This window comes from Balaenoptera physalus, assembly GCF_965194825.1.
Source record: "Balaenoptera physalus genome assembly, chromosome: 16".
Lineage (NCBI taxonomy): Eukaryota > Metazoa > Chordata > Mammalia > Artiodactyla > Balaenopteridae > Balaenoptera > Balaenoptera physalus.
Window position 1 is genome coordinate 88,654,784 of NC_138898.1, and position 27,983 is coordinate 88,682,766.

Here is a 27,983-nt window from a genome sequence, read left to right on the forward strand (position 1 = left end):
TCAAGTTTCAAGTTTCAATTTATTTATTTATTGAGAGATAATTGACACATAACATCATATTGGTTTCAGGTGTACAACACGATTTGCGATTTGTGTACATTGCAAAATGATCACCGTGATGACTGTAGTGAACATCACTTCATGTAATTGCCAAATTTTATTTTCTTGTGATGAGAACTTTCAAGATTCACTCACTCAGCAACTTTCAAAGATGCAATACAGTTTCAAGTTTCAGCTTCTAATTCTCTATTACCTGCCACCCTGACAACTGACTTGGCCTTGGGGATGTTACCATAAAGGTCTGCAGTGGACTCCCAGGCAGCCGGACTCACAGGCGGCTGCTTCCCCTCAGGGTGTCCCAATCAGCCTCACTAGGATCGGGCTCACCCCCACCAGCGCAGAGGCAGCAGGATCACCGGAGCTGGGACCTCGGAGCCTAGAACCAGCGCTTTGGTGAGTCAGTGGTGGCTGCGTGCTCGTGGCAGGGTGCATCTCAGCCCTCACCTGCCCCGACAGGACCTTTTGGAAACCGTGGCCAAGTCTCCTAACAGTCGGCAGCTGGGTCTGTACCTGGAGTGGGGAAATACACCCAAAGTCTAACACCCACTGGGGGAGTTCACCCTCCGCGGGGTGGCAACTTCCACAGCCCGTTGGCCAGCCAAAGGCCTTTCTCCACCAGCCAATTGCAAGACTCTACCATCCTGTTCCCATCTGTGAAGACTTCGTGAAATTAACACTTGTTAAGTGGAGCACAGGGTGCAGGACGATGAGTGGGTTCAGCAACAGACCACGGAGAAATCGAAATAGGCAAGTTTATTACTCACAGGGCCTGGACCAAGCACACAGCATGCCTGGAGGGGCCCCAGGGGAGGTCAAGGCGGAGTGCAGACAGGGACTGGACTTGGCACACATCCCTTTATTAGGGTCCATGCGGGGAGTGCTCTGGGGTTTCTAGGTTAGGACCAGATCGGTCAATCCAAACCCAAAGAGCAGGGTTTTGGTAAGCTCACGGGGGTCCTGGCTAAGGGGCGCGTAAAGCTTACAGGCACTGGGAGGCAGGTGAGCTACTGATCACAAGGGCTGCGGGACAGTCACACCAGGGACTTACATCTGCTTGTGGCCGAGCGGCTGCTATAGGGCATGTCCTTGCACAAGGGGCTAGTGTCAGCTTAAGGTCCCTGCAGCCATCTGACCAAACACGATGGATGACGAGGCAGCAATACTAGAGAGCAGCTTAGCTAAACTCTGACGGGCTAAACTCTGGATGGATATACATCGAGTACATCTAGATGTGAACTTATTTTTAGTGATTCAGCTAGGCATATATTGCATGTCTATATATGCATATATATATATACATATATATTGCACACACATATGCATGTTAATGCACATCTTTTGTTAAATCTGAGCCAATATATCTTTGAATATTTACTTTTCTTCCGTTTTTTCATTTTGTCTTTCAGGAGCTCCTGTTTGCTCTTCTCTCTCTCTCTCTCTCTTTTTTTTTTTTGTTTGTTTTTTTTCTGGGGTTTTTTTTGGCCGTGCTTTGCAGCGTGCGGGATCTTAGTTCCCTGACCAGGGATCGAACCCATGCCCCCTGCAGTGGAAGCTTGGAGTCTTAACCGCTGGACGCCAGGGAAGTCCCTGCTCTTCTCATTTTTATGTCTCTTCCCCCATTCTTTCACATTTTCCACCTCTCTATATACTGAATTCTGTGAATTGGCTTATAGCTCTGCCTTCCTGTTCCCATTTTCTTCAGCTGAGTATAATCTACTGTTTGACATGTAGAATATTTTAACATTGAGTTTTAAATTTCAGTGACTATATTTTTCATTTCTAGACACGCTATGTGGTTCTTTTTCCAAATAAGCCAGTTATCTTTCTTTGTGTCTTTGCTTTCATGCAGTTTTGATTTTTTGTTTTTCATCATTTTTCAAGACAGTCATTTTTATAGAATTTCAGATTTTTCTATCACCTTAAAAGGCTTGAGGTTTTTATTTTGTTAAAATGTCTGTTGACGTTCTTCACATTTTATTATTCTGGATTATGAACTCATCTTGGGTTTGTATGTCAGAACCCTGAGAAACACAGGTTGAGGGTGTCTTCCTCCAAGAATAGTTTGTGTTTGCTTCTGTAAAGTTGTTTCAAAGACCAGGACAAATTTCTATGTTAATTGTTCAGTTTTTCAACCGGGATATGAATAGGGCAAATTCACAATTCTAACTCATAAGAGGTGCAGGTCACGGCTTGTGAATCATCAGGGTAAATTCCTTCCCTACTAGAGCCCAGGGAGAGACAGGCAAGCTTCCTGAGCAAATGAGCAGGTTTTTCTCTGGTCCATCCTTTCCCTGTATGTACAGGCTTTTGAAATTTCTCAATTTATGAGGTATTTCAGTGCCAAGCCTTCTGCCTATAGCTTTTAACACCCAAGCTTCTGGGTAAACAAACCTACAGGGCAGCTTACAGCATCAACTCACACACTTTTCAGTTCCCTCTGGAACTGGCACCTGGAAACCTCACTGATTTTCTTGCAAGCTGAATTATGCATTTAAAAGAATGTTACCTGTTATTGTCCATCATTTCAAGTGGTTTACAGTGGAATGTTTTTCACTTTAGGTGGTCCACTATACTGCCAGAAAAGGGAGTCCCAACCTTACTCATTTAACATGACTTATAAACTAGTTGATGGAGAGAGATCAGGGGATGTCATGAAATTGCTGGTTTCCAGATCCAGGGGGGCTCTGTAATACTTGCCGGCAAACAAAAAACCAAATGGTATGTGGTACGGTGTATGGACTTCCGGTTGAGTAGTAAATCCCAGTTATAACGTATATTAAAGACGAAAGGGTGTAATTTAGTGTGGAAACTCTTGATAGATGTCATCCTACATATTATGGTATCTGTGTCTACAAGTTCACAATTATGTTCAACTACAAATGCAGTTCAAAAATAAGTAAAATAAAATTCTGTTTATGTAGCATCTCCAGGAACATAGTCCCCACAAACCCCTGGGATTGTTCTGTGGCTTATTCAATCTGTTGTCTTAATGGTTTAAATTATTCACTTAGAGCTCAATAGCCACAGTTAATGTAGACACAGATACACTTCATAGTTAAGTTTATCCTATAAAAATAGATCCCTCTAGAGCATCATTAGCCTTCTATCCTTAGTTTTAAGAGAATAAGCATTTCCTAGTTCTCCAAATTGGTAGAAAGGTCTGCCCACAGTGGCATTGGACTTCTTGCTGAAGGATTTTCCACGTTCACAAAATCCACAGGGTTTTCATTCCTAGATGTGTTGGGAATTCCTGATGAAAACCTTCTCTGTCACTTTATCCATACAGTTTCTCCCTGGTGTGAATTCTGTGGTGTCTGATGAGGTTCGCCTTCTGGGAGAACGTTTTCCCACAGTCAGAGCATTCATAGGGCTTCTTGCCCATATGGGTTCTCTTGTGTATGATGAGGCAGGAGTTTTGGGAGAAAGCCTTCCCGCATTCGCTGCACTCGTAGGGTTTCTCTCCGGTGTGAGTCCTCTGGTGAAGGATGAGGTGTGACTTCTGGAAGAAGGCTTTCCCACACTGGCTGCAGCCATAGGGCTTCTCTCCTGTGTGGATTCTGTAGTGGATAATGAGGCATGACTTCCGGGAGAAAGATTTCCCACATTCTTCGCAGCCGTAGGGTTTCTCTCCTGTGTGGGATCTGTGGTGTTCAATGAGACGTGACTTGTGGGAGAAGATTTTCTCACAGTCTGAACACTTATAAGGCTTCTCTCCAGCCAGAATGGCCTCGGGTATGGAGAGGCTTGTTTCTGGGGAGAGCTTTTTACCACATTTGCCGTTTCCACCGGGTTTCTCGTCTGTGTGATTTCCCGGACGTTTTTTGCTGAGGCAAACCTTCTCCTCCCTCAGGCCATCTCCCTGGTCGTTGCATCCAGAGGACTTCTCATCCCTGTGGACTCTCTGATGGGTGATGAATTCTGATTTATGGGAGAAGCCTTTCCCACATTTGGTACATTTGTGGGGTTTCTCGTTACTGTCGGTTCTCTGATCAGCGTTAATGGATTTGTCACGGCTTAAAGCATTTCTACATTGGTTACATTCACGTGGGTGTGCCCCAGAATGTGGAGTTTCCAGCTTAGAATAGAGAAATAAGTTCCCCTGTGCATCATATTCAAATCTCCTTCTTGCAAGGTACGCGTTAGGAGTAACGCCTGCATTACCCGGCAAGGCTGCTCCACACGACTCGCACTTAGGGACCTGTTGTCCTGAAGAAACAACGTTTGTGTTCGGACAGGTGTTTTTTTCAACTGTGTTACATGCGTTGTGCCCTTCTGGGGTCAATTTTTTCTTGTCTAGGAGTGCAACTTGCTTCAAAAGTTTGTCTTGGTGTTCCCGTTGTCTATCTACTTGGGTATCAACTTGCAAAACTTCTAGGGAAATAATAAATAAGGACACAAACGTGTTATCTTTCCAGGATCACATCGTAGAACTAAACTATTTCAGAAATGTTTGGAAGGAGGATTAACTTTGTGGTTTCAAACCTGATTGCCCAGATTAAATAATCATAATCATAATCCTACTCCCTTGGCTTCTGAAAAGAAAAAAAAATGAGAAATGGAAACAGATAAAACCCTGACGGTGAATATATGTAAGCTCTGCTATTATCAAGTCCACACATTAAATTGGGAAGAAGGTGAAAACACACACAAGAGAAAAACTAGAGGATAGTGGACTCAAGGCATTGATGTGCTGATGAACCAGGTCACCAAGAGGAAAAGAAACCCCGATCTATACCAATTACCAATCTCCATGGTGAAAGCATTCCCCAATGTGACCAATTTCAAGATGACATTACAGAATGCAGAGCCAGAGGATTCTGCCACCATTGGCCATCACAGGCCGGTACTAGCTCTAGCATCCATAGGTAAGGGGAAGACATAATAAGGAGGTCCCATCAGGAGATAAGCGTATTTAGGAATTATGAACGAAGACTAAAGACAGACCAGAGTTTTCAGGGGACTCTAGGGAGAAGGGTGTTTAGGAAATATGAGCAAAGGACTCGGGCTGAACGAAGTGTGAGTTCCCCTCACTTTATTCCTAGGTTGCAAATAGGCTTTTCTCTCACCTGCACTTCCTGTGCCCTTCCCACCTTAATTTCCCCTCCATTCTGTATATCAAATTAATTTTCTCAAAGCATCAAGTTCTTTAACTGTTAAAGGAATTCTCCTAGAGTCAGAGGTCCATTCTGCAGCGATTTATTCTCACATGGATCTACGTGGTCTTTACGATGTCCAGTATATGGACACAAGATAAGTACCGTAGACCCGAATGCAAGCCATCCTTGCCCCGGGAAGATTCCCTGTTGTGCTCTGATTGCTCAGATGACCGTTTTCTTCATTTGGTTCCTTAAAACCAAATCTGGCCGACAACACAACCCTACGTGTCCCCTTCCCATATGCCTGCAGATCAGCCCCTCCACTAAACCCATACTGACATTCCTTGGGCAAGTTGGTTTCCACAGCACTGTGGAATCTACTTGGAGAATCTTAACTGTTGGATTCTTCATCCTATGCTTAGATCTTTATTTGCTTTTTCTTTACTTACATTTTAAACCACAAATACCCCGCTGTTTCACCTTGGGCACTAATACCCAGTGGAACCATGGAACTCCTGTGTTTAGAAATATTTATGTTCCCTGAGCCCCAGTGCTGAATTCCTAAGAGACAAAATCAATGCCTACTGATCTTCCCCAGCAGGATTTTCTGGGTTGGGACCCAGCCAGGGGGCATTTTTAAAGCTCCCCCAGTGAGTCTGGTGTACACCCCTGATTAATAACAACTGCCCTGAACAAATGCTTGATAAAGGATCCGTGTCCTAGACAGTAGAGGGGGTTAGTCAATATATACTATGTGTGTCCTGCAGAAATAAAGATGAATAAAACAAAGGCTCAGCTCCCAGTGGGATCACACTGAGATGGGGGAAAAGCTTCAGTTATAACGTATCAGACAAAATGGGGACATGTTACATGGTCTTGAAAGAAGATGAATTTAAAGTCATATAAAAGGTAGAAAATAAGTTTTTAAGGCATTGAAAGAAAAGACAACTAAATAAAAATGAGTGGCACAAAATAACAGTTATTTTAAAATAGGACAAATCTATGAACCCCTGAAAGCATGAGAAAGCCTGTTTTATAACCATGGGGACAAGCGTAAGCCTGAAGATTCTAGAGAAAGACTGAGAAAGCAAGGTCTTAGAAGGGGGCAGTGGAATAGAATGAATGGATAAACTTTAAAAGAATATGTCTTTCTCTAAGATCCAGGGAAAGGAGAGTAATCATGCAGTGATGTGTGAGGTATGCAGGTAGCAGGAATCATTTGGGCATTTCAAGGTCTTGGGTCAGATGTCCATAGCTGCTTGCAAAGATCCAAGGCTTTTAACACAGATGTGTGAAACAAAAAAAAATCTGAGGTTCTGCTTTGTGACCTCCTGGAATCTCATGTCCATTGTCCCCCTCCAGGCTGGTTCTCTCTCACCTGGAAAGCTCCATCTGAGGATCTCTTCCTCCTTCATCCACGGTTCTTGCCCCTGCTCCAACCTGGAGATCACAGCTGGTTTGGTGACTTGACAGCCTGTTCATAAGAAATAGTTACAAGATTTATGCTGAGCCACCTGGGCCATCCAAGGAAGCAGAAGGCTCAGGCTGCCTAATGAACATTTACATCTCAGCCAAAGAATAGCTATTTCACTTGGGAGGAAAATTCACAAATAATCCAGGTGAGATGAGAACAAGACTTACTGATGGTTGAAACCCAAGGTCAAACATTTTTAGTACTTAACAGGGTCTTATGTAACTGAGAAAAGAAAGGAGCTCAGACATAAGCGGCGGGCAGGGGGGAAACAGGAGGCCTTCCTCACCCACGGAGACCAGGTGGCTGTAGTTCTCCAGCATCACATCCCGGTACAGGGTCCTCTGCGTAGGGTCCAGCTGCTGCCACTCCTTACGGGTGAAGCCCACAGCCACGTCTCTGAATGATAACGACCCCTGGAACAGCACACTCCTGATTAATCTGGAGTGCTCAGCACAGAGTATTATGGCAAAGGTGTAGAGGAGATGGATCTTACCACCTTCGGAGGTCAGGTTTCCCCATGTTAAGTTATATAGGAAGCTTAGCATGCCCCTAACTTTGTACGACATTTTGTGGGAGAGAAAAAAAAAAGATCATTAGAAAATATCTCACTTCTGGATCTCTGTTCATCCATTCATCCATCCATCCATCCATTCATCCATTCAGTGAACAAGCATCTACGGAAGACCAGGTATGTCACTGGTGTTCTGCATGGTGCTTGAGGTTGAAAGCTCAATGCCACATTGCTTCTGTTCTAGGGCATTTGTAGTCTGGTGGAGTGAGATGAATGTAAGAGATTGCTGTGTGGTAACAATACACTGAAGGCTATGATGGAAGTACAGAACAGACACAAAGAAGACAGCAGTCAAATTCAACATCCTGTCAAGTTAAGCTTCATTGGAGGTCACATGTGAGCAGAATCATGAAAAATAAATTGTGTTCTGATGTTGGAAGGATATTCCTATCAACAGGCGTGGCCTGAGCAAAGGCAAGGAAAATCTGGTAGGAACTGCAAATATACGACAGTCGGGAATGACAGTATAGAGTATAAGGGGGATGTGTGTGTGTGTGAGAGAGAGAGAGAGAGAGAGAGAGGTCAGATCATAGGACAAACAAAGGGTTTTTCATACATGCAATGGGGACTCCATCACAGTATTTAAGAAGGGGAGCTACCAAAGACAAACTGATGTGGAAGATCACTGCATCACTGAGGTGGGAATCACTGGGAGGGAGAGAATGAATACAATTCGGGTACAATTATAGGGAATTCCCTGGCAGCCCAGTGGTTAGGAGTCCGTGTTTCCACTGCAGGGGGCACGGGTTGGGGAACTAAGATCCTGCAAGTCACATGGTGCAGCCAAAAAAATAATAATAAAAAAAATAAAGTTCGGGTACAATTATAATCATCAACATGTGATATGGTCAAAATTAAGTTGGCAACAACAGGAAAGCAGAGAAAGGATTCCACGTACACAGAACAGGGCTTGGCTCCCCTTCCCTTTCACCCTCCTCTTCTCTCTCTCTGAATGAATTAAGGACCAAAATTACAATTTTAATTTATACTGAGTAATATACATATATATATATATATATATATATATATATATATAAAATGTTAGTGTGTAAATCATTTTAAATATTGGTTTAGAAGTTAAAAGGCAAAAGTATAAGAATAAAAAAAAGTATAAGAATAATTATCTCAGATTTGTTAATGGAAACAATATAAAAGGAAGTAAAATCTGTCATAACAAAGTGGAGGGGGGAGTAAAGTGTAGAGTTTCTGTATGCGATTGAAGTTAAGTTGTTATCAGGTTAAAATAGACTGTTAACACTATTAAATATTCAACGCAAGCCTCATGGTAACCACAACAAAATCTACAGTAGGTACACAAAAATAAAGAGAAAAAAATCAAAGTATATCACTAACAAAACTATCCTCAAACCACAACAAAGAGAGGAAGAGACGAACAAGAGAACTACAAAACAGAAAACAATTAGCAAAATGGCAATAGCTAGTCCTTACCTATCAATAATTACTTTAAATATAAGTGAACTAAACTCCTCAAATTAAAACACATACTGTGGCCAAATGGATAAAAAAGCAAGACCCAACAATTTTCTGTCCACAAGAGACTCACTTTAGATATAAGGGCACATATTGGGTGAAGGGATGGAGAAAGATAGTCCATGCAGATGGTAATCAAAAGAAAGCAGGTCTGGCTATACTTACATCACACAAAATAGACTTTAAGTCAAAAACTATCACAAGAGACAAAGAAAGTCATATAATTATAAAAGGGTCCATTCAACAGGAAGATGTAACAATTATATATGCACAGACCATCAAAGCACCTAAATATGTGAAGCAACATGGACAAATCAGAAGAGAGAGATAGACAGCAATACAATAATAGTAGCAGACTTAAATACTCCATTCTTATCCAAACAGAAATCCAACAAGGAAAGAGCAGAACTGAACAACACTATAGATCAAATAGCCCTAAAAGATATATACAGAACATTCTACGCAACAGCAGCATAATACTCATTCTTCTCAAGAGCACACAGAACATTCTCCAGGATAGATCATATGTTAGGACATAAAAGCAAATCTTAACAAATTTAAGAAGACTGAAATTATTCACAAAGCTAGAAATCAATAATAGTAATGAAAATGGGGAAAACTTTAAATACATGGAAATTAAATAACCACACTCTTAAACACCATTGGGTCAAAGAAGAAATCAAAAAGGAAATTAGAAAATATCTCAAGACAAATGAAAATGAAAACATACCAAACCAAAACTTAGGAGACGTAGCAAAAGCAGTACTAAGAGGCAAGTTTATAGCAATAAACACCTACTTTTAAAAATAAGATACCAAATAAACAACCTAACTTTGCACCTTTAGAAAAAGAACAAACTAAGCCCAAATCAGCAGGGTTTTTTGAAAAGATAAAATTGAGAAACCCTTAGCTAGACTAAGGGGAAAAAAAGAGAAGACTGGAATATATAAAATCAGAAATGAAAGAGGAGACATTACAACTCATGCCACAGAAATAAAAAGGATCATAAGGACTATGATAAACAATTATACACCAACAAATTGGACAACCTAGAAGAAATGGATACATTTCTAAAAAAAAATACAACCTACTAATACTGAATCAAGAATAGAAAGCCTGAGCAGACCAGTAACAGATAAGAGAATGAAGAAGTAACCAAAAAACTGTCAAACTGTCAACAAAGAAAAGCCCAGGAACTTTATGAGTGAATTCTACCAAAAATTCAAAGAAGAATTAGTACCAATCTTTCTTAAACTCTTCCAAAAAACAGAAGAGGGAATCCTTCCAAACTCATTCTATGAGGCCAGCATCACCCTGATACCAAAACCAGACCAAGACACCACAAGAAACCTCAGGCCAATATCCCTGATAAACACAGATGCAGAAATCCTCAACAAAAGACTAACACATCAAATTCAACAGCACATTAAAAGAATCATAAACCATGACCAAGTAGGATTTATCCCTGGGATGCAAGGATGGTTCAACATATGAAAACCAATCACTGTGATTCACTACATTAACAGCATGAAGGATAAAATTCACATAATCATCTCAACAGATGCATAAAAAGCATTTGACAAAATTCAACACCCTTTTATGATAAAAACTCTCAACAAATTAGGTATAGAAGGAACTTACCTCAACACAATAAAGGCCATTTAGAAAAGCCCACAGCTAACACCATACTCAATGGTGAAAAGCTGAAAGCTTTCCCTCTAAGTTCTGGAACAGGGCAAGGATGCCCACTCTTGCCTCTCCTATTCAACACAGTACTGGAAGTCCAGCCAGAGCAATTAGGCAAGAAAAAGAAATAAAAGGCATCCACCTCAGAAATGAGGAAATAAATGTATCTCTGTTTGCAGATGATGTTATCTTAGTGCAGGGTATCAAAGAGATGTCTACATTCCCATTTCACTGCAGCATTATTCACAATAACCAAGAGATGGAAACAGCCCAAGTATCCATCAGTGGGTGAATGGATAAAGAAAATGTGGTATATATATACAATGAAATATTATTCAGCCATGAGAAAGAAAATCCCACCATTTGTGACAACATAAATGGACCTGAAGGACATTATGCTAAGTGAAATAAGCTGGACAAAGAAGGACAAATATTGCAATGATCTCACTCTTATGAGGAATCCAAAATAGTCAAATTCATAGAATTAAAGAGTAGTATGGTGGTTACCAGGGGCTGGGAGGAGGGGGAAATTGGGAGGTTGGTCAAAGGATTCAAAGTTTCAGATACGGAAGATGAGAAACTTCTGGAGATCTACTGTGCAGCATCATACCTGTGTTTAACAATACTGTATTGTATACCTAAAAATTTGCTAAGAGGATAGATCTTATGTTAAATGCTCCTACCTCAAAAGAAAAAAGTTATAAAGGTGGGGGGAGGGGAATTTTTGGAGGTAATGGATAAGTTTATGGCCTTAACCATGGTGATGGTTTCATGGGTGTACACTTATCTGTAAACTCATCAAATTGTGTACATTAAATATGTACAGATTGACTGTCAATCATACCTCAAAGTGGTTTAAAAAAATAAAAATTTCTAGTAGTCACTTTTAAACTAAAAAAAAAAAAAAATTTTAATCTCTCTTTAACCTAATCTAACCAAAATATAATTCCAACATATCATAATTATTTTAAAATCACTGATATAGTTTTCATTCTTTTTTAATCATATCACATCTTCAAAACCTGGTGTGTATTTTCCACTTAAGGTACATCTCAGTTCAGACACTATTTTCAATTTCACTTTGGTGAAATGTAGTCCTAGCAAAACAAAGTTGTGTTTCCTGAAAAAATATTTACTCTGATTGTTTTTAAATTGAAATGTAATTTAAAAATTCAGAACCACAGTCACATTAACCACACTTTGGATGCTCAGTATCTACCTGTGGCTACTGGCTACCGTGATGGACAATGCATGTCTAGAACACGTCAATACTACTGGATTCCTTTGCTGGGAATTTGCTATTGGTAGATAAAACTACAGTTTAATCATTAAGGTCCCAGTTCTATGTCTGTCTGTCTGCCTGCATTCAGATCCCAACTCCATCGCCTAATGGATTTTAACATCTCTAGCCTCAGTTTGTTCATCTGTAAAATGAGGGAAGGAGTTAATGGTAATATCTATCTCACGGGTTTATTCATGAAACAATATACGAAAAACACAGAGACCGGCACATAAGTGCTCAACAGATAGTTTTATAAGTTTTATTGTCATTATCTTTATCATGCATAGCCATAACAGGGAGAAGCTCCCAGTGAGACTTGGTTTCCTACAAAACAATAGTTTCCCCCAGAAGACACCAAATGAAACCTCCAGCTTCACATACAGGTCTGACAGCCTCATGTTGCAGTCAGCTCTCTCCTCTGAGGAGGCTGTGGAGTCACCACCTGGTTTTCAGCCTCTCAGATTGGTCCTGTCCCCAGATGTTCCTGGTATCAGATATCCAGACAGTCCTAGCTTTATTAAGCACAGACACTCCCATCAAGACAGGTCCCTACACCTGAAACTAACACAACACTGTAAGTCAACTATACTTCAATTAAAAAATTAAAAAAAAGCACCTGTAGATAGAGCATTCTGCAGCAAAAAAGACAGGTCCCTGAGCTCAAAACCAACACCCTGTGAATGCTTGCCTTCCTGGAGTGGACAGCTGCAATGTTTATCCACCAGGTCTCATCTTCCTCTGGGACTAACATCCTCCCTCCTCCCCACGCCAAGCATATGGTGCTCCTGGGAGCGCCCCTCTGCAGACCCAGCCCCTCAGCCCTTGAACTAAGCTGGACCAATCCCAATCTTTCCCAAAGATCTTTCAAACTGGCCCTATGAAAGGAGACTTGGTCCCATTCTGCGGCAGAACTTGTCAATGTGAGATGTGAGAGCTGATGGCCACCCTATTTCCGGCCATACGGATGAAATCGGCATGAGAAAAGGAGTCACAGAAACAGGGACAAGGGAACAAGAGAGACACCTGGTGAGATCTGGGTCCCTGGGCGGAACTCTCCCAGTCCCAGCTGCATGCCTGCTCTTCCCAGTTTGGGGTGCTGCCTAGATTTTTGTCTTTGTCCTCAACTAGCTCTAGCTGGGTTTCGGGCTCTTGTAACTTCCAGGATTCTGACCAGTGCACTTCACGTTCATGCAACCCTAGAGCCCAGGGTAAAGAGGGAGGCCCTTTAGGAACAGAGGCATTTGAGAATGACCGGCTGACAGAACACAATGATATTATGATGTCTGAAGAAAGATAATGACCACCAGTGAGAAAGGACGCAAGGGAGGTCAAGGGCAATGGGTAAGGTCTAAGTCACGGAGAGAGAAGGAGGCAGGCGAGCTCGCACAATCTTCCCTCCTGCCCCTGCCGAAGACGGAAGCTTTGAGCTGTTTAAGCTCCATCTGTGTCAAAAATTATCATGAACAGCAGTTTGAAGAACATACCACTCACTCGTTCCTCTAGATCATGCAGTGTTTATCTAGGTCAGTGTGAACCGTAATACAGCTGTTTATGCAGACCTAAGTGTTTGGATTCCTCCAACAACTGTAATCACAGATTTCTGCACTGGCACAATATCCACTCTTTATACTGGAAAAAAAAAAAGTCACAGGAGATCTGCTGTTGTGTTTATTTGAATGTTGCTATTATTGAGGAATCTGCCTGCTATATGTCACGTATGGAGACCCATCACATAAATGTCTAAATATCCTAAAAAGCTTTATTTCCCCTGAGAAGGTGATATGCTTGTCCCAGACAACACAAGTCATATATGGGATGGCATCTGTCTTTTTAAAGTGCCAGGCATGTCAGGCATAAATTTAGAGGGCAGCTAATAAACCCCAACAGCCTCTGTACTGCCCCCACCCTGCCTTTCCCATGGCCTTGATCGTCCGCTCTCTTCGTATTTTCACGGATCCTGATTTCCGTTTGCATTGCGTTTGATTGGATTAATTCTTACAAGCATCCTGAAATCCATGGTAAAACAAAAAGCGCAGTTGAAAGAAATGCCACACTCACCTGGCACATGGTCCTTCCTTGCTGGTCTGGGAAAAGCAGACACCTGTGGAGGCAGAGATTGGGGTGGGGGAAGAAGAGGACATGAGAGGCCAAGCTTGCCTCCAGCCTCAGAATCAACTGCTCTAACACCCCAGGCACGGGGTGGCATGGGGGCTCCTCCCAAGAACCCCATTTATCAGAGCAAAGCCCTCACCTTGGAATGTGATGGGGACCCAACTTTGAGGCTTGAACCTGAATTATTTTTCTACTTAATGAATACACATCCCTGTGTTGCAGTAATCAATGTGCAATTTACTACCCTCCCCTGCCGCTACCCAGAAATTTAATTAATAGAAATTTATTCTGAAGAAACAGTCATGAGTTCGGGCAAAGATTTAGCGGCCAAGATATTTATTACAATCTGGTAAAACTCTGAAAAAAGAGAAATAACTAAATATCCAACTATAGAGGACGAGTTAAATGAATATACCACAACCAAAGGGAAATAAACATCATGTAGCTAATAAAAATAAAACCATAGAAGACAATTTATTGATCGTATACTGGCAACTGAAAAAGGTGGTTGAAAACTATTTGATCACACACACACACACACACACACACACACACACACACACACACACACTCTCTCTCACACAGAATAGTCTCTGAAATGATGTAAGACAAAATGCAAGTAGTAGTTAGCTTTGCATAGTTGGATAATGCCCGATTTTACATTTTTTTCTTTGTACTTAGATGAATTTTCTAAGCTCTTCTATGACAAATGGGCATTTCATATATGATCATGCCTTGAAAATGATCATTTTAAAAATATCTGTAGCCCACTAATCTTCTAACCCAAAGCTTCTATCACCATTCCTGCCCCTGGTGTTGAGGAAATTCACAGGAAAATATAAAAATGGGTTCTAGAAGGCGGAGTCCGTTCAGTGGCACTTAGCTAAGGCAACTGGAGGTCGATTAACCTGGGGCGCTCAGTTCTATCCGTGGATCCTGCTAAGTTTTGTTTGCTTCTCCTCTCGTAGCTGTAGTTTCTCGACAGTAAATTTTATTATTAAGACCTGTTCTGGGCTGAACTGTGCTGATCTCTGCCCAGGAAGTGGTCCCGGTCTGGCTCTGCCACTTACCAAATATGGGACAAGATCTGATGACTTCTCCTGAGCCCTCCTCCTCCTTTCCTCATTTTCCCAGGGAACAGGAACACGAAGGTTCAGGAGCAAATTTACTGTGGCTGGAAGCATCAACTGGACCCCACACCTATCTCTCCTGAATAGACACGAGGTTGGTCCTAGGTAAGTTCCTACTCAGGATAGAGACACACTGGAGTTTGATCCAAGAATTCTGCAGAGACACTAAAACTCTAGAATTACAGAAACTCCATAAAGAATTCTGAGGGTGTCTTTTTTTAAAAATTGGAGGCTACCTAAGTGCTTAAAAATAAGAGATTGGTTAATAAATTATGATACAATTAAAGCATGCCAAGCTATGAATCAACTTAAAATATTATAAATATTTGACATGGAATGATCTTCCAACAATACCAGCAAGTGAAAAAAGCAGGATACATAGCATATGATTCACAGATGCGTTAACAGGAGAATGGATGGGATTTTTTCCCACGTGCCTGGAAATTTTAGCTAAATCCCAAACACCCCAAATTCTAAGGAGGAGCTTCCAGACACACCCTAACAGATTCCTTCCTTTGGGGGAGGGAAATTATCGAAGGAGAGCTGTCTATTGAGGGAGTGTACCGTGGGGCTTGCCTCCCGTCCTAGTTGGGGATTGCTCCCCTTGCAAGCCAAGAGGGGGTGTGCTCCAAGAAAACTGTTCATGGGTTCTGGAGGGAGCCTGGAAAAAGGGAGAACTACACCCCCAGGCTGGCGTATGTCCAGCTGCAGAAACTCCCCAGAGGGGGGCTCCTTTGAATGTTTAGGGCATGCAGGAACCCAGAAACAGGAGCCAGCTTTCCAGCTGAAGAATTCAGAAGTCAGAGGCTCCCCACGGCAGCCAGGGGAGGGGAGGGCACAGGGGCGGAAGCCACCTGCACGGCCTGCGTTTGCTGGATCAAGGATGGGAGGGTTCCCGGGGGAGCCAAGTGGATGGTGGAGAAGCTAAGTGGGCTTGAGCCCTACTGCAGGGACGCTGATGAAGCAGGCTGCTGGCAGGGTGAAGAGAGCCGGTCCTGAGGGGCAGGACCACTGAGCCAAGAGCATGGAGGTCTGCAGAGAGCCACTGCTGGTGTCCCAGGCTGGGCACCCCGAAAAAGGGCCATCACGTGGCCTCCTGCGGAGTGGAGGGCAGCCAGCTCTAGGCAGGTGAGAGCTACAAATAACACCAAGCAGGGGAAAATTAGAGCTATTTTTTCTTCTACTCTCCCCTCCTCATACCCTGACCCTGGAGGTGAAAGGAGGGAATCCGATGAGAAGGAAGAATTGAGGAGCAGAGACAGAACAGATCACGTGCCCTTCCCATGGGGAGGTCCAAGACCTCTGGCTCCACACGGGGGAGGGAGAAGCTGGAAACTGGACATGAGAGTAAGATGTTCACAGACAGTTGGCAACTGAGGGGGGCCTATTCTATTATAACCTGAAGTGACCCAACAGCTATGGGGTTCCCTGAGATAGCATCCCGGAGGGGAAGTACAATGGGTTGAATTGTGTTCCCCCAAAAGCTATGTCGGAGTTTTAGCCCCCAGGACCTCAGAACATGACCTTACTTAGTAAGAGGGTCTTTGCAGATGATCGAGTTAAAATGAGGTCACTGGGGTGGATCTTAACGCAATATGGCTGTGTCCTTATGAAAAGGGGAAATTTGGACACACAGACACAGCGAGAAGTTCATGCGAAGAGGAAGACAGAGGTCAGGGTGATGCAGCAGAAACCACGGATCGCCAGCAGAGCTCCAGAAGCTCGGGGAGAGGCCTGGAGCAGGTCCTCCCTCATGGCCTCAGAAGGAACCAACCCTGCCCACAGCCTGATCTCAGACTTCCAGCCTCCTGAACTGTGTGAGATTCAATTTCTGTTGTGTAAGCCACTCAGTCTGTGGTACTTGTGATGGCGGCCCCAGGAAGCTAATACAGGAAGGCGGGCCCAACAGCGTGGGTCAAAAACAGTGGTCTGTGACCCTCTACTCCATTTCCTGCTTCGTCGTCATGGAATGGGTATTCATAAACATGTAAAGAAAAAAATTCTATAGAAAACACGCAAAATGTTAGCAATGGTTACCTTCACACGGTAGGATTTGTTTTTCACATTTTCTAATTTTTTCAACAGTAAACGTGCTCATTGTTTAATACTTAAGTATGGCATAAAAATATACATATATCATCTTACTGGGTTCTCTCTCCATGACCTCCTATCAGAGTCCTGCCCCTGGAGGAGAGGAAATCCATGAGAAGGTCTGAAGGGGTGGAGGGTGGGGAGGGGCGGGGCTTAGCGATGAGGGCCCCGCCCAGCCTCCTCCGGACAGGAGCCCTGGGGGCTAGTGCTGGCTCGGCCTCTAGTAAGCTGGGTGGCTCTGAACACCTCTCTCACGCCCATTTTCTTTCGTCTTTAACAGGAGAAGGAAAAACGAAATACTCTTAGGTTAAGAAAGCAACGTCTGAGCCTTGACTCAACTAGAAGGGGGGGGTGGGGTTACAGGTCACCAGAAGTCAGGTGCGGAGGTGACAGTGGGATGGGAGGAGCTACACATCTAGCTGGATGGACAGCAGAGAATGAGAGTAAACGCGAATGAGTGGAGAGAAATCGGTGGTTGGGGGGGTCACCCTCAGAGCCATGGGGGTCCCTTCCCTGCTAGTTCATGCTTCTCACACCCTAAAGGAGACCCCCCTCTCCTCCTACCAGACCTTCCCCTAAATCAAGTCCTAGATGATCCCCTAAGGCAATGACATCACCCAAATTCTGCCTGCAAGCGGGTCCTGGGCTGTTGTAGGGGCACTTTTCGGGGGGCTGCCCCAGATTGTGAGCCTCCAACTTCAGCCCTAAGCTACGGAGCGGGATGAGAGAGGGATCCCTCTTGCCCAGGAGATGGCCGCTCCCCGGGTCGCCTTCCTTACGAGAATTTTTCTATTCTGGGACGCCTGGGATTTGCGGACTGGGACCTATTCCGATCGCCACAGCTCTGCTCTCCTGCTGAGGACTTACCGTCAGCTGGAGGCTCAGCTCCGGCCTCCGAGACTCTGCAGGTAGAAGCGGGTAGAAAGAAGCTTGAATATGCAGACAGGACAGAGCCGCCCTGGCTACAGTCCGATTCTAAGCCTTTGCAAAGACACTAAGAAAACCTGAAAATAAATAGACGACATGGTGAGACTCAGGTCAAAATGTCAGCAGGACACTTTACCTCTGAGTTGGAAATGGATGGGGGGCAGAGGGGGAGTCTGGAAGAGCGAAAACCCAAGAAGGAGCCGGTGCATCGTCTCTGGCTTTGAAGACAGACGTTGAGTGTGAGAAGATGCTGAGACAGGCCCTCAGCCGACAGCGGGCAGGGACGCAGGGGCCTCCGACCTAAACCGCCAGAAACTCACTCCGCCTGACCCCGAACTCCTGGAGCGGACTCTCCCTCGGAGCCCCGGAGAAGAGGCCGCCCCGTCCAGTGCCTTGATTTTGGCCTTGGAGACCTGAGCAGAGAGCGTGGCCATCCTACCGGGACTTCTGGCCTCCGAGCTGTGAGCTGCTTTAAACCACTAAATGTGTGGTGATTTGTTTGTTATACAGATAGAGAGGACGAACACAGACAGGGCGGAGCCGGAGACCACGCGGAGACTCCCTGGGTAGTGAAGGCCTACAGGAGGGGCGTGGCTGCCATTGCTGGAAACGCGGGAAGCCCCATCCTTCCAGAAATTTCTCTCCTGAGGAACAAAAGCCCTGTGTTGCTGGGGGAAGGTTAGCAAAACCCTGTTGCTCCCAGAGCACTGGTAAGATCCACCGCATGTGGCAGGAAAAAGAAACAAACAAACAAACACACACTATCCCCATGGGAGAGGGGCAGACATAGGTCCTGGGCTCAGATTTTTAGAGCCGCCAACCTCGCGGGGACGGGCAGCATCCCCAAGGCCCCAGGGCCCTCCTGAGACTGAGACACAAAGAGCACCCTGCCCCTCCTCCAGCAGGCCAGCCAGCACCGAGGAGCAGGCGGGAGTGCCAGCAGGAGGAGAGTCAAGGGGCGCGGGGTGGGGGGGAAGCCGGCCGCGGAGGGAGGCCCAGCAACCAGCCGGCTCCAAGCACAGAGCCACGCCAGCCGAGGCCGACGGTAACCATAGAGACAACAAATGCCAGCCTTGCGCAACTCGCAACTGCTGACCAGTCTTGTCGCAACCAAACTCCTGCCCTCCCAGCTCCGCACACTGAAACGGCCCAGCAGAAGTCTGCCACACACAATGCGCGGCATTCATTTTAAAAATTCGGAGACAGACAAAAAACAAGAAAGAACGACCCACTGGAAGGAGACAAAGCAATGACCAGAAGTCAACTAGATCTTAGGTCCGTGTCCCCAGCAAATGTACACGATGCATATGCAGCTCAAATGCACTTGAACGCTGACGCGACGCAACAAGGAGAAACTGACAAATCGTCAATCACAGCAAAAAGAGTTTAGTATATACTTTTAGAAACGAAGATCTAAGATACAAAAAAAAATAGTAAGAATATATAAGATGTGAATAACAATTTAAAAGCTTGACCTATTGGATCAGACAGAAGAATGAACTCAATAGTTAGAGAATATACATTTTTTAAAGTGCATCTGATATAGTTATAAAATTGACAAGCTAAAAAATAAACCTCAACAAATCTTTTAAAAATCAATACTGCATAGATGCCACTCTCTAAACCAAAAAGTAATAAAATCAGAAAATAAAAAGAATGCAAAAATACTTACAACGACTACAAAAATACTACATACCAAAATTGGTGGATATTTACAAACACATACTTAAAGGAAAATTATAGCCCTAAGATAGGCATTAAATTAAAACTGGAAATTAATGACATTCAATGCAGGAGGCTAGCACAGAAAAAGAGAATAAACTCAAAAGATGTAAAAAAAAAAAAAAGACAAGTATGAGAAGAAATTTTAAAAGAATAAAAGAAATTATTAAGCAGATTGTTTTTAAAATCCTGCCACAAATGTATTACCTGAATCTAATCATGATGTAACACCAGACAAACCTAAATTGAGGAACATTCTATAATAACTGTCCTGTATTCTTCAATAACATCAATGTTATTAAAGACAATGAAAGATTGGGAAACTGTTCCAGAGTAAAGGAAACTAAAGAGATGTGGGGGGGAATGCAATGCATGATCCTGGATTTTCTTTAGCTAGAAAAATTATTATTGAGACAGCTAGTAAAATCTGACTAAGATCCATGGGTTAGACAATGGTATTGCATCGACGTTAATCTCCTGACTTTGATCATTATACTGTGGTAGTGTGACAGAATGCTATTGTTTTTGGGAAATGCACATTGAAGTATTTACACACACACATATATGTATAGAGGGGGGAGGAAAAGCAGGATAAAGCTAACTGTATTAGCAATGAGCCGAAGATGGCCCCTGGGTGGTTTATTTCTTCACAGCAGACTGAGACCAATAGCTCAAAAGACTAGCAGCCCCAAACTCAAATGTCAACACATGTGAATGTTTTAAACACAGTCCAAATATCAGCACATTTTTAGTCATTTAGAAGCTGCATGCTTTACCCACCCTGTGAAACCACACCCAGTTTCTGATAGCTATAAACCATGTGGCTATAAAGACCCCAAGTGGCTCTGACCCAGAGATACCCCCGGGGTTCCCTCATCCTCCTCTCTTCTGGGAAGTGGCCCCTGGGCCCCAGCCTCTGGGTGGGCTCATGCTGCAAGAGGCCCCTTTCTCCCTCATGCATGCGTAAATAATCTTTGTATGTGTTCCTGCCACTTCATGTTTACATCTTTTCCTTAACTGGCCCTGAAATCCTTCCAATTCCTGGAACCCCCTGTACAAATGTGGTAAAATGTTAGTATTTGGGGAATTTAGATGAAAGGTATTTAGAAATTCTTTGCACCATTCTACTATTATGAGTTTTCTGTAATTCTGAAATTGTGCCCAAAATGAAAAATTAAAAAGAAAAAACTAAATTCAATTCTTGGAAAGGATTTATTACAACTAATAAAAGAGTTGTTTTGTATTTTAAACTAATGAAATAGACTAACTTCAGGCAGGACTGATCAAGAAAACGAGAAAAGGCAAAAAAGAAACAATTTTTGGACATGAAAAAGGAGACAATTACAGATATACTGGAGTTTTCTTTTAATTATGAGACTATTATAAATAATGCCATTAAGTTGAAATTAAATTGGACAACTTTCCAGAAAAATATAAATTAATCAAATTAACAAAGCAACAGAAAACCAAATAAACTACAGAACATTAAGTGAAATGGAGCCATACTCAAAAATATACCCATCAAAGAAACATTAGGTCCAATCAAATTCCATTCAAGATTTTTGCAAAGTGCACAAGGCAAAATGGATTTGTATCTAGACAATACACTAAAAATAAATAAGAAAAAAATCTAAAAGAAATATAGGCAAAAGTGATGAATACACAACACAAGCGTATATATTGTTTGTGGCTACATTCATATTTGTAAGTAAATAAAAATATGAAAGGATACATAGCAATTTCAGAAGTTACCTCTGAGTGAGAAGAAGGAAAATGCAATAGGCAGGATGCAAAAAGCCTTCAAGTATTTATGAGGTTTTAGTTCTTCAGAAAATTTGAAGCAAATAAACCTTTAACATTTGCTCAATCTAGATGATAAGCACAAAGGTTTCTTTCTTTTTCTACTTTGCATGCTGCATTTGAGATATTTCCTAATATAACTAATTATAAATAGTAGAAAAAATATATATATATATAGAACTATGGATTGCAGTAGGGGAAACTCCTTCAATAAAACCCAAGTTCAAGGCATAATGGAAAAACCTGATACATTTGACCTTATCAAGATTTAAAACTATAGTACCGGTTTCAGTTTTTCCCCACAGCTCAAATCTGTGCCAACTTGAACAAAAAAGAATCAAAGAAAGACAAATCCTCCATCATTTCTGCATCACTTCCCACCCTCACGTTGCTCTCTTTCTTCACCAACTGCCTTAAAAGAACAGACTACACTGAACTTTCTCTGTCTGCAAACATGCGCTCACACTACCCGACCTTCACTCCCGAGACCCAGCGCTGCTACGGCTTCACAAATCTGAGATACGACGCTTCTACTCTTCTCTCACTACCTTATTCAGCCGCTCATACATTCCGACCAAAAAACAAGTATAACCGCGCCACTGCCTTGCTTAAAACACTTCAGGCACCAACAGGACCCAGTCCACACCCCTTAAGCTAGCTTGATCTGCTCCCTCACCACCTCAAGGCTCCTCCAGAGCGCGGAATCCAGCCGTACCCCCTCGGTTTAAGCCTCTTACCTTTGCATATGTGGTTCCCTCCGCTTGGAATACCCTTTTGCCCCCTTCCACCTACGCAGACCCTATTTAAGTCAGATCTTTAGCCCCGCCTCCCCCAGTAGGAACCTCCCTCCCTCCCAGGATGTCCATTCATCCAGTAGAGATAACTACCAGGGCACCCACACCCTGAGGGCCCTCATCTGTTCACAGGAGTGACATCTCCATAGGACCCCAGCCACGGATGGGACCCGGTGCTTCCCGAGGGCCTGACCCAGACACTCTAAAGGCTTGTCAGATGAATACTGACACTGTAGACCCCTGAAATAACAATCGTTTCACAAACTTCCTTAATTGCCCTCATAGCTCAGAGCCTACCCTTGGCTGGATGTAGGGTCCGCAGGAGTGAGGGAGGGTCGGAGAGAAGGGGGGCCTTTCCTCAGCAGTTCCCTCCTCACCCACAGGAGGTCTGGACGCCTGAGTGGAGTTCAGGGACCTGGGTGGGCAGAGAAGCTCCAGGTCAAAGGTCAGAAACAAATCCACCGTCGGGAAAAAGCGGTGACCATTCGCGGGAGAGCTAGTCCCCCGCTCCTTGAGGCCAAGGCTATCACTGGGTACCCTGCGGTAGCCCCCTGTGGATGGTGGGCTCGGAAGAGGCTGAGCTGTGGGAGGTCAGAGAAGCAGGGAGACCTAGTCAGCCTGTGGCCCCCAGCCCACACCAGACAGAAACCCTGACCCTCCGCAGAAGACGTCAGACGGAGCCGCCCACCCGGACCCCCCCGGCCCCCCCGCACAGAGCACCCCCCTCCTAGCGGCCCGCCTGGCTATGCAGCCGTGGATTCCGCCACACGTGCCCTCCCTACAGCCGGGAGCCGAGGGAACCACCAGTCCGAGGTGCCGCGGAGACCTCAGAACCGGCCAGGTCCGAGGTGCTGGACGCCGTAAGACCAGCCTGGGGTCCGGAAGTGCGCAGATCACACTCGGACACCCCTGCACTGCGTAGGCGCCCCTGGACTGGGGTGGAACTACAACTCCCGGCAGCTCCGCGGCAAGGCACTTCCGGTCAGCCAGAGGCGCTTCCGGCCACGGAGGGGCTGGCGTGGGCGGGCACGCGTGGCGACGTGGACTGGCAGGGAGGCGTGTCTCTTGGCAGCCCCGATGGACCTGCGGGCTGGCTATGAACACACCATCTTCACGGTGTTGCCGGGCCGGCAGTGACCCTGGTGGTTTCCCGCCGCATCTGATCGGATCCGTTCCATCCCGGCGCCATTTTGAGGGGCAGGTTATGGGCTCCCCAGTCTTCAAAGTCCAACCTGGTCCTAGCTGTACGCCTTGTCCCAGAAAGTCGGCTCTCTGAGGAGCTCCATGTCGGATGTGTTGTTCTATAAAAAATGCCTGCCCTTCAGCCCTCATGACAATCCCCGAAATAGGTATTGTTAGCCCCGTTTGGGGGTAGAGGAATCAGAAGCAGCCTTTCTCAATATTTTTACTCTGGAGGCACCCTTGAAATAATTCTCAGGTCTCAGGGAACACTTGCCTAAGTATTATGTCTGCAGCTCATGATAGAATATGGCGATATATATATGCATACACACATATGAGATGCCGAATATATGAACTGGACAGTGGCCAGACCACATATAAAAGCGGAACTGTGGGGACTTCACTGGCGGTCCAGTGGTTAAGACTCCAAGCTTCCGATGCAGGAGGCGGGGGTTCCATCCCTGGTGGGGGAACTAACATCCCACATACCACGAGGCAAAAAAATAATAATTAACACCAGAATTCTGACCTACCACCTCCGTGAGCTACCCAAGAAACCAACCCCCTTACCTACAGTAAAAAGCCCAGGAAGCCAGACCACTATCTCTAGTCACATTCCAGGAAGCTAAACAGTGACTTTTATAGCAGTTGGCTCCAAATGACCAGGACTGGATCAATAACTGACAGCTTCCCTGGTTTTTGTACCTGCTTCTAATTAGGACCAACCAAAGAAAGTAAAACATGCTCCCCTAACCAAGCTCATAGGATGCCCTGCATCTAAGCCAGCCTTCAGCTTCCCCATACCAAGAACCTCCAAAGAGGGCATACCAGATATCTTCCTTTTTCCACTGTAAAACTCTCGCATTCCTCTGCCTGTCTTTGAGTCTCTACTGAAACAAGTGACAGTGACTGTCTCATTTGCTCTAACAAGTTCTGAATAAATAGACTTGCCTGTTTTCATTTGGTTGGTCTTCATTTAGTTTCAAAGATACAGTTAATGGTAAATATTTTTCTGTAGTTTCTGCTTATTTTGACTAGCTACTGTATTGTGTGGCTTTCCTCTCATTCTTTCCTCTCATTATCTGCTATTAAAATGTATTATTCAAAATTCACTAAGTGAAGGTAACAGGAATTTAAACTTAAAATGATGCTTTTCAGATTATCAGTGCAACACGAAGAAGAACTTTCGGATTCCTAGAGCTGTTGAAAAGTGTAATGGGTTTCAAGTGGAGGGTCAGAGGTTATTGGAAGAAAATTTTCCTTTGTGATTGTATAGATCTGTGCTGTTCAATACAGTAGCCACTAACTACATGTGACTATTGAGTACTTGAAAGGTGGCTAGTCCAAATTAAGATGTGCATTACAGGGAGATCAGTTCGGTGCTTTGTGATGACCTAGAGGGATGGGATAGGGAGGCTCAAGAGGAAGGGGATATGGGGATATATGTATACATATAGCTGATTCACTTTGTTGAACAGCAGAAACTAACACAACATTGTAAAGTGTTTATACTCCAGTAAAGATGGGGGGTGGGGGTGGGGGTGGGGGTGGGACCCGAACGAACTTTTTGGCCAACCCAATACATGTAATAGCAAAAAACAATAATAAATAAGATGTGCTTTAATTGTAAAATACCCTGAATTTTGAACACTTGATATGAAAAAAGTGAATGTAAAATATGTCATTAATAACTTCATAATGATTATATGCTGAAGGAACAATGTTTTAGACACACTGAGTTAAATAAAACAGTATTAAAATTTAAAAATAAAATGATGCTTTTCATATGCTTCTAACATTTATACTGCTAAAGTTACTAAAGCTTAAAACTTTAGGATATCCTATATTACATAATAGTGTTAATAAATTTGACTTCTTATTTTACAGTGTTGCTAGAACTGCCTGCAGTGTTTAAACCACCAAATACAATATTGGTCTGAAATAGATATTCTCTGTGACATGTATCTTGTGTGTGTGTGTGTGTGTGTGTGTGTGTGTGTGTGTGTGTTGGAGGGGGATGTTAGGGGTAAGGAACGTCATTATGTGATTTTGAAAAACCTATAAAATGATCATTTAAGCTACTTACTAATATGTTCAAATAGTAAGTTTCATATCAATTAATGTTTTGCATTATTGGAAACAACCTGTAAGAACTTTTAAAATACGCTGTTAGGTTCAGCTCATGCTCTTTTTGAAAAAAAGTAATCTTATTTTTTTGTAACATGGGATTGCTTTTCCTTTTTTTTCTAATTCCTGTATTAGGTTTGGACATCAGGGATTTGAGTCCTTTGCAGATTCAGCTACATAGTTTTCTACCTTTTGGTTTGTTCTAGAGAGAATTATAAACAATAGAAATCATCTCCTTAAAAAAGTCTGGAAAGATTCATTTGTGAACCTTTTGAGTACAGAACCTTTTACAGGATAATTGTTTGAGTGTTTTATGTCGTTTTATTGTTGTTGTTGTTTTCCTGTTTAATCAACTTTGGTAATATATTTTTTTCTTCCAAATTGTCTTTTAATTCAGTACTTTCAAGTTTTTTACTATGTTATTTATCATGTCTGTTACTTTGAATTATTTAAAATTTCCAGATGTATTTTTAGAGAGTTTTCCAAGAATTGGTATCTCTTTTGTATTGATTAGCACAACCAGGGATTTATCGCTTATTTTTTTCCCAAAGAGAAAGCTTTAGATTTATTTTTTCTCTTCTTCTCTGATGAGAGAGAAAATAAAACTCTTACAGGTATCATCTTCTAACATCAAGATTACATGGAAACTGGGCTTCCCTGGTGGTGCAGTGGTTAAGAACCTGCTTGCCGACGCAGGGGACACGGGTTCGAGCCCTGGTCTGGGATGATCCCACATGCCGTGGAGCAACTAAGCCCATGCACCACAACTACTGAGCCTGCGCTCTAGAGCCTGCGAGCCACAACTACTGAGCCCACGTGCCATAACTACTGAAGCCCACGCACCTAGAGCCCGTGCTCTGCAACAAGAGAAGCCACCGCAATGAGAAGCCCACGCGCTGCAACCAAGAGTAGCCCCCGCTCGCCGCAACTAGAGAAAGCCTGCATGCAGCAACAAAGACCCAATGCAGCCAAAAATAAATAAATAAATAAATAAAATTTATTTTTTAAAAAAAGAACCAATGCTCAAAAAAAAAAAGAGATTACATGGAAACTACTTTAAAATAAATGGGGAAGGGGATCATTCCAATCCTAATTATAAAATGAGAACTAAAAATGGATGGAGTTATATTGCTTAGGAGATGGATGAAACTGCTGTAATAGAGACACTAAAACAATAGTGCCTTAAAAAAATCATAGACAATTATTTCTCATAAGCCCATCTAAGAAACTTAGAAGACTAGGCTTCTTCTAAATGACTACTCTACCATCTCTAGGGCATTTTCCTCCTCTCCATGATTCAAGATCGCCATCAACCACATCTGTATCTCAAACAGCAGTAAGAAGGGAAAAGTGTGTAAAATGTCCTTTCTTTTAAGGGCACAATCCAGAAGAGGCATGAGTCACTTCTGCTCACATCCCACTGGACAGGTCTTAGTCATATGACCACTGCTATCTACAGGGAAGACCAGGAAAAAAACGTCTTTATGCTGGGAGGGCAATATTCCCAGCCAAAAATCAGGGATTCTGTTACTACAGAAGCAAAGAATAGATATAGGGAGGTAACTAGCAGTCTCTGCCGTAGGAGATAAGAGAGGATTCACAATGTCATGGAGAACGCCACCCAAACAAATGAAGCAGGTTGTGACATGAACAATGAACCTCTCCCCACCTCATTGAGTTGGACTATAGACAGCAATGAATTTTATCCATTTACCCCATTTCACTACAGGACAAAATTTAATCTTGGGGGTGGAAATGATAAGCAGTAATAGCTTACCTGGATATGCTGGATAGAGCTGGAGACAAGGGAATCTAACTGCTCTGATGATAGGTTTTTATGTTTTCAATTTCTTTGAAGAACATAATAAGCGTACGGTGTAACAAATCAAACCATACAAATATATAGAGAAAGCTAATTCCTCAGCCCCTACGTTCCAAAGTAACAAATATAAATAGGCTAGTATCTATTCTTCCATATAATTCCCCTGCCTCCATGTAATCATATATAAAATCATACAAGGACCATTCACATTTAATATGATTATTAATATGGCTGGGTTTAAATCTCTCATCTTGCTATTTGTTTTCTGTTCATCCCATTTGTTCTTTCTTCTTTTCATCTTTTCCTGCCTTCTTGTGGATTAATTGAATATATATATATTTTTAATAACTTTATTTATTTATTTATTTATTTATTTATGGCTGTGTTGGGTCTTTGTTGCTGCACGTGGGCTTTCTCTAGCTGCAGCCAGTGGGGGCTACTCTTCCTTGCGGCGCGTGGGCTTCTCATTGCAGTGGCTTCTCTAGTTGAGGAGCACGGGCTCTAGGCATGCAGGCTTCAGTAGTTGTGGCACGCAGGCTCTAGAGCACAGGCTCAGTAGTTGTGGCACATGGGCTTAATTGCTCCGTGGCATGTGGGATCCTTCCGGACCAGGGAT

At 43.3% G+C, this 27,983-nt stretch overlaps 1 protein-coding gene across 14 annotated transcripts; it reads right to left on the reverse strand.

Moving 5' to 3' along the window:
* On the reverse strand, nt 1-24,947 carry LOC309645847 (uncharacterized protein). 14 transcript variants are annotated; one of them, XM_082431595.1, is made up of 9 exons: nt 22,976-24,947; nt 22,534-22,651; nt 17,861-17,997; nt 17,048-17,264; nt 14,843-15,015; nt 13,719-13,761; nt 6,917-7,043; nt 6,535-6,630; nt 1-4,431 (listed from the first exon to the last, which is right to left on the reverse strand). In XM_082431595.1, exons 5-9 carry the CDS (start codon nt 14,896-14,898, stop codon nt 3,335-3,337), a joined length of 1,419 nt encoding a protein of 472 aa, XP_082287721.1. In that variant the 5' UTR covers nt 14,899-15,015; nt 17,048-17,264; nt 17,861-17,997; nt 22,534-22,651; nt 22,976-24,947; the 3' UTR covers nt 1-3,334. The 14 variants fall into 14 exon arrangements, with proteins under 14 accessions (XP_082287721.1, XP_082287720.1, XP_082287716.1 ...); XM_082431594.1 differs by lacking the exon at nt 14,843-15,015 and having other exon boundaries at nt 23,063-24,947; XM_082431590.1 differs by lacking the exons at nt 14,843-15,015; nt 17,048-17,264 and adding an exon at nt 13,145-13,289.
* Between the last annotated feature and the right edge of the window lie 3,036 nt (nt 24,948-27,983).

What these genes read in the sequence shown, in the direction of transcription:
- LOC309645847 (XM_082431586.1), bottom strand. Translation starts at nt 7,196, where the DNA reads ATGTCGTACAAAGTTAGGGGCATGCTAAGCTTCCTATATAACTTAACA. An exon ending in CAGCCACCTGGTCTCCGTGG is followed by an intron (nt 6,631 to 6,916) that starts GTGAGGAAGGCC and finishes TCTTATGAACAG; the next exon opens with GCTGTCAAGTCACCAAACCA. An exon ending in CCTCAGATGGAGCTTTCCAG is followed by an intron (nt 4,432 to 6,534) that starts GTGAGAGAGAAC and finishes TTATTTCCCTAG; the next exon opens with AAGTTTTGCAAGTTGATACC.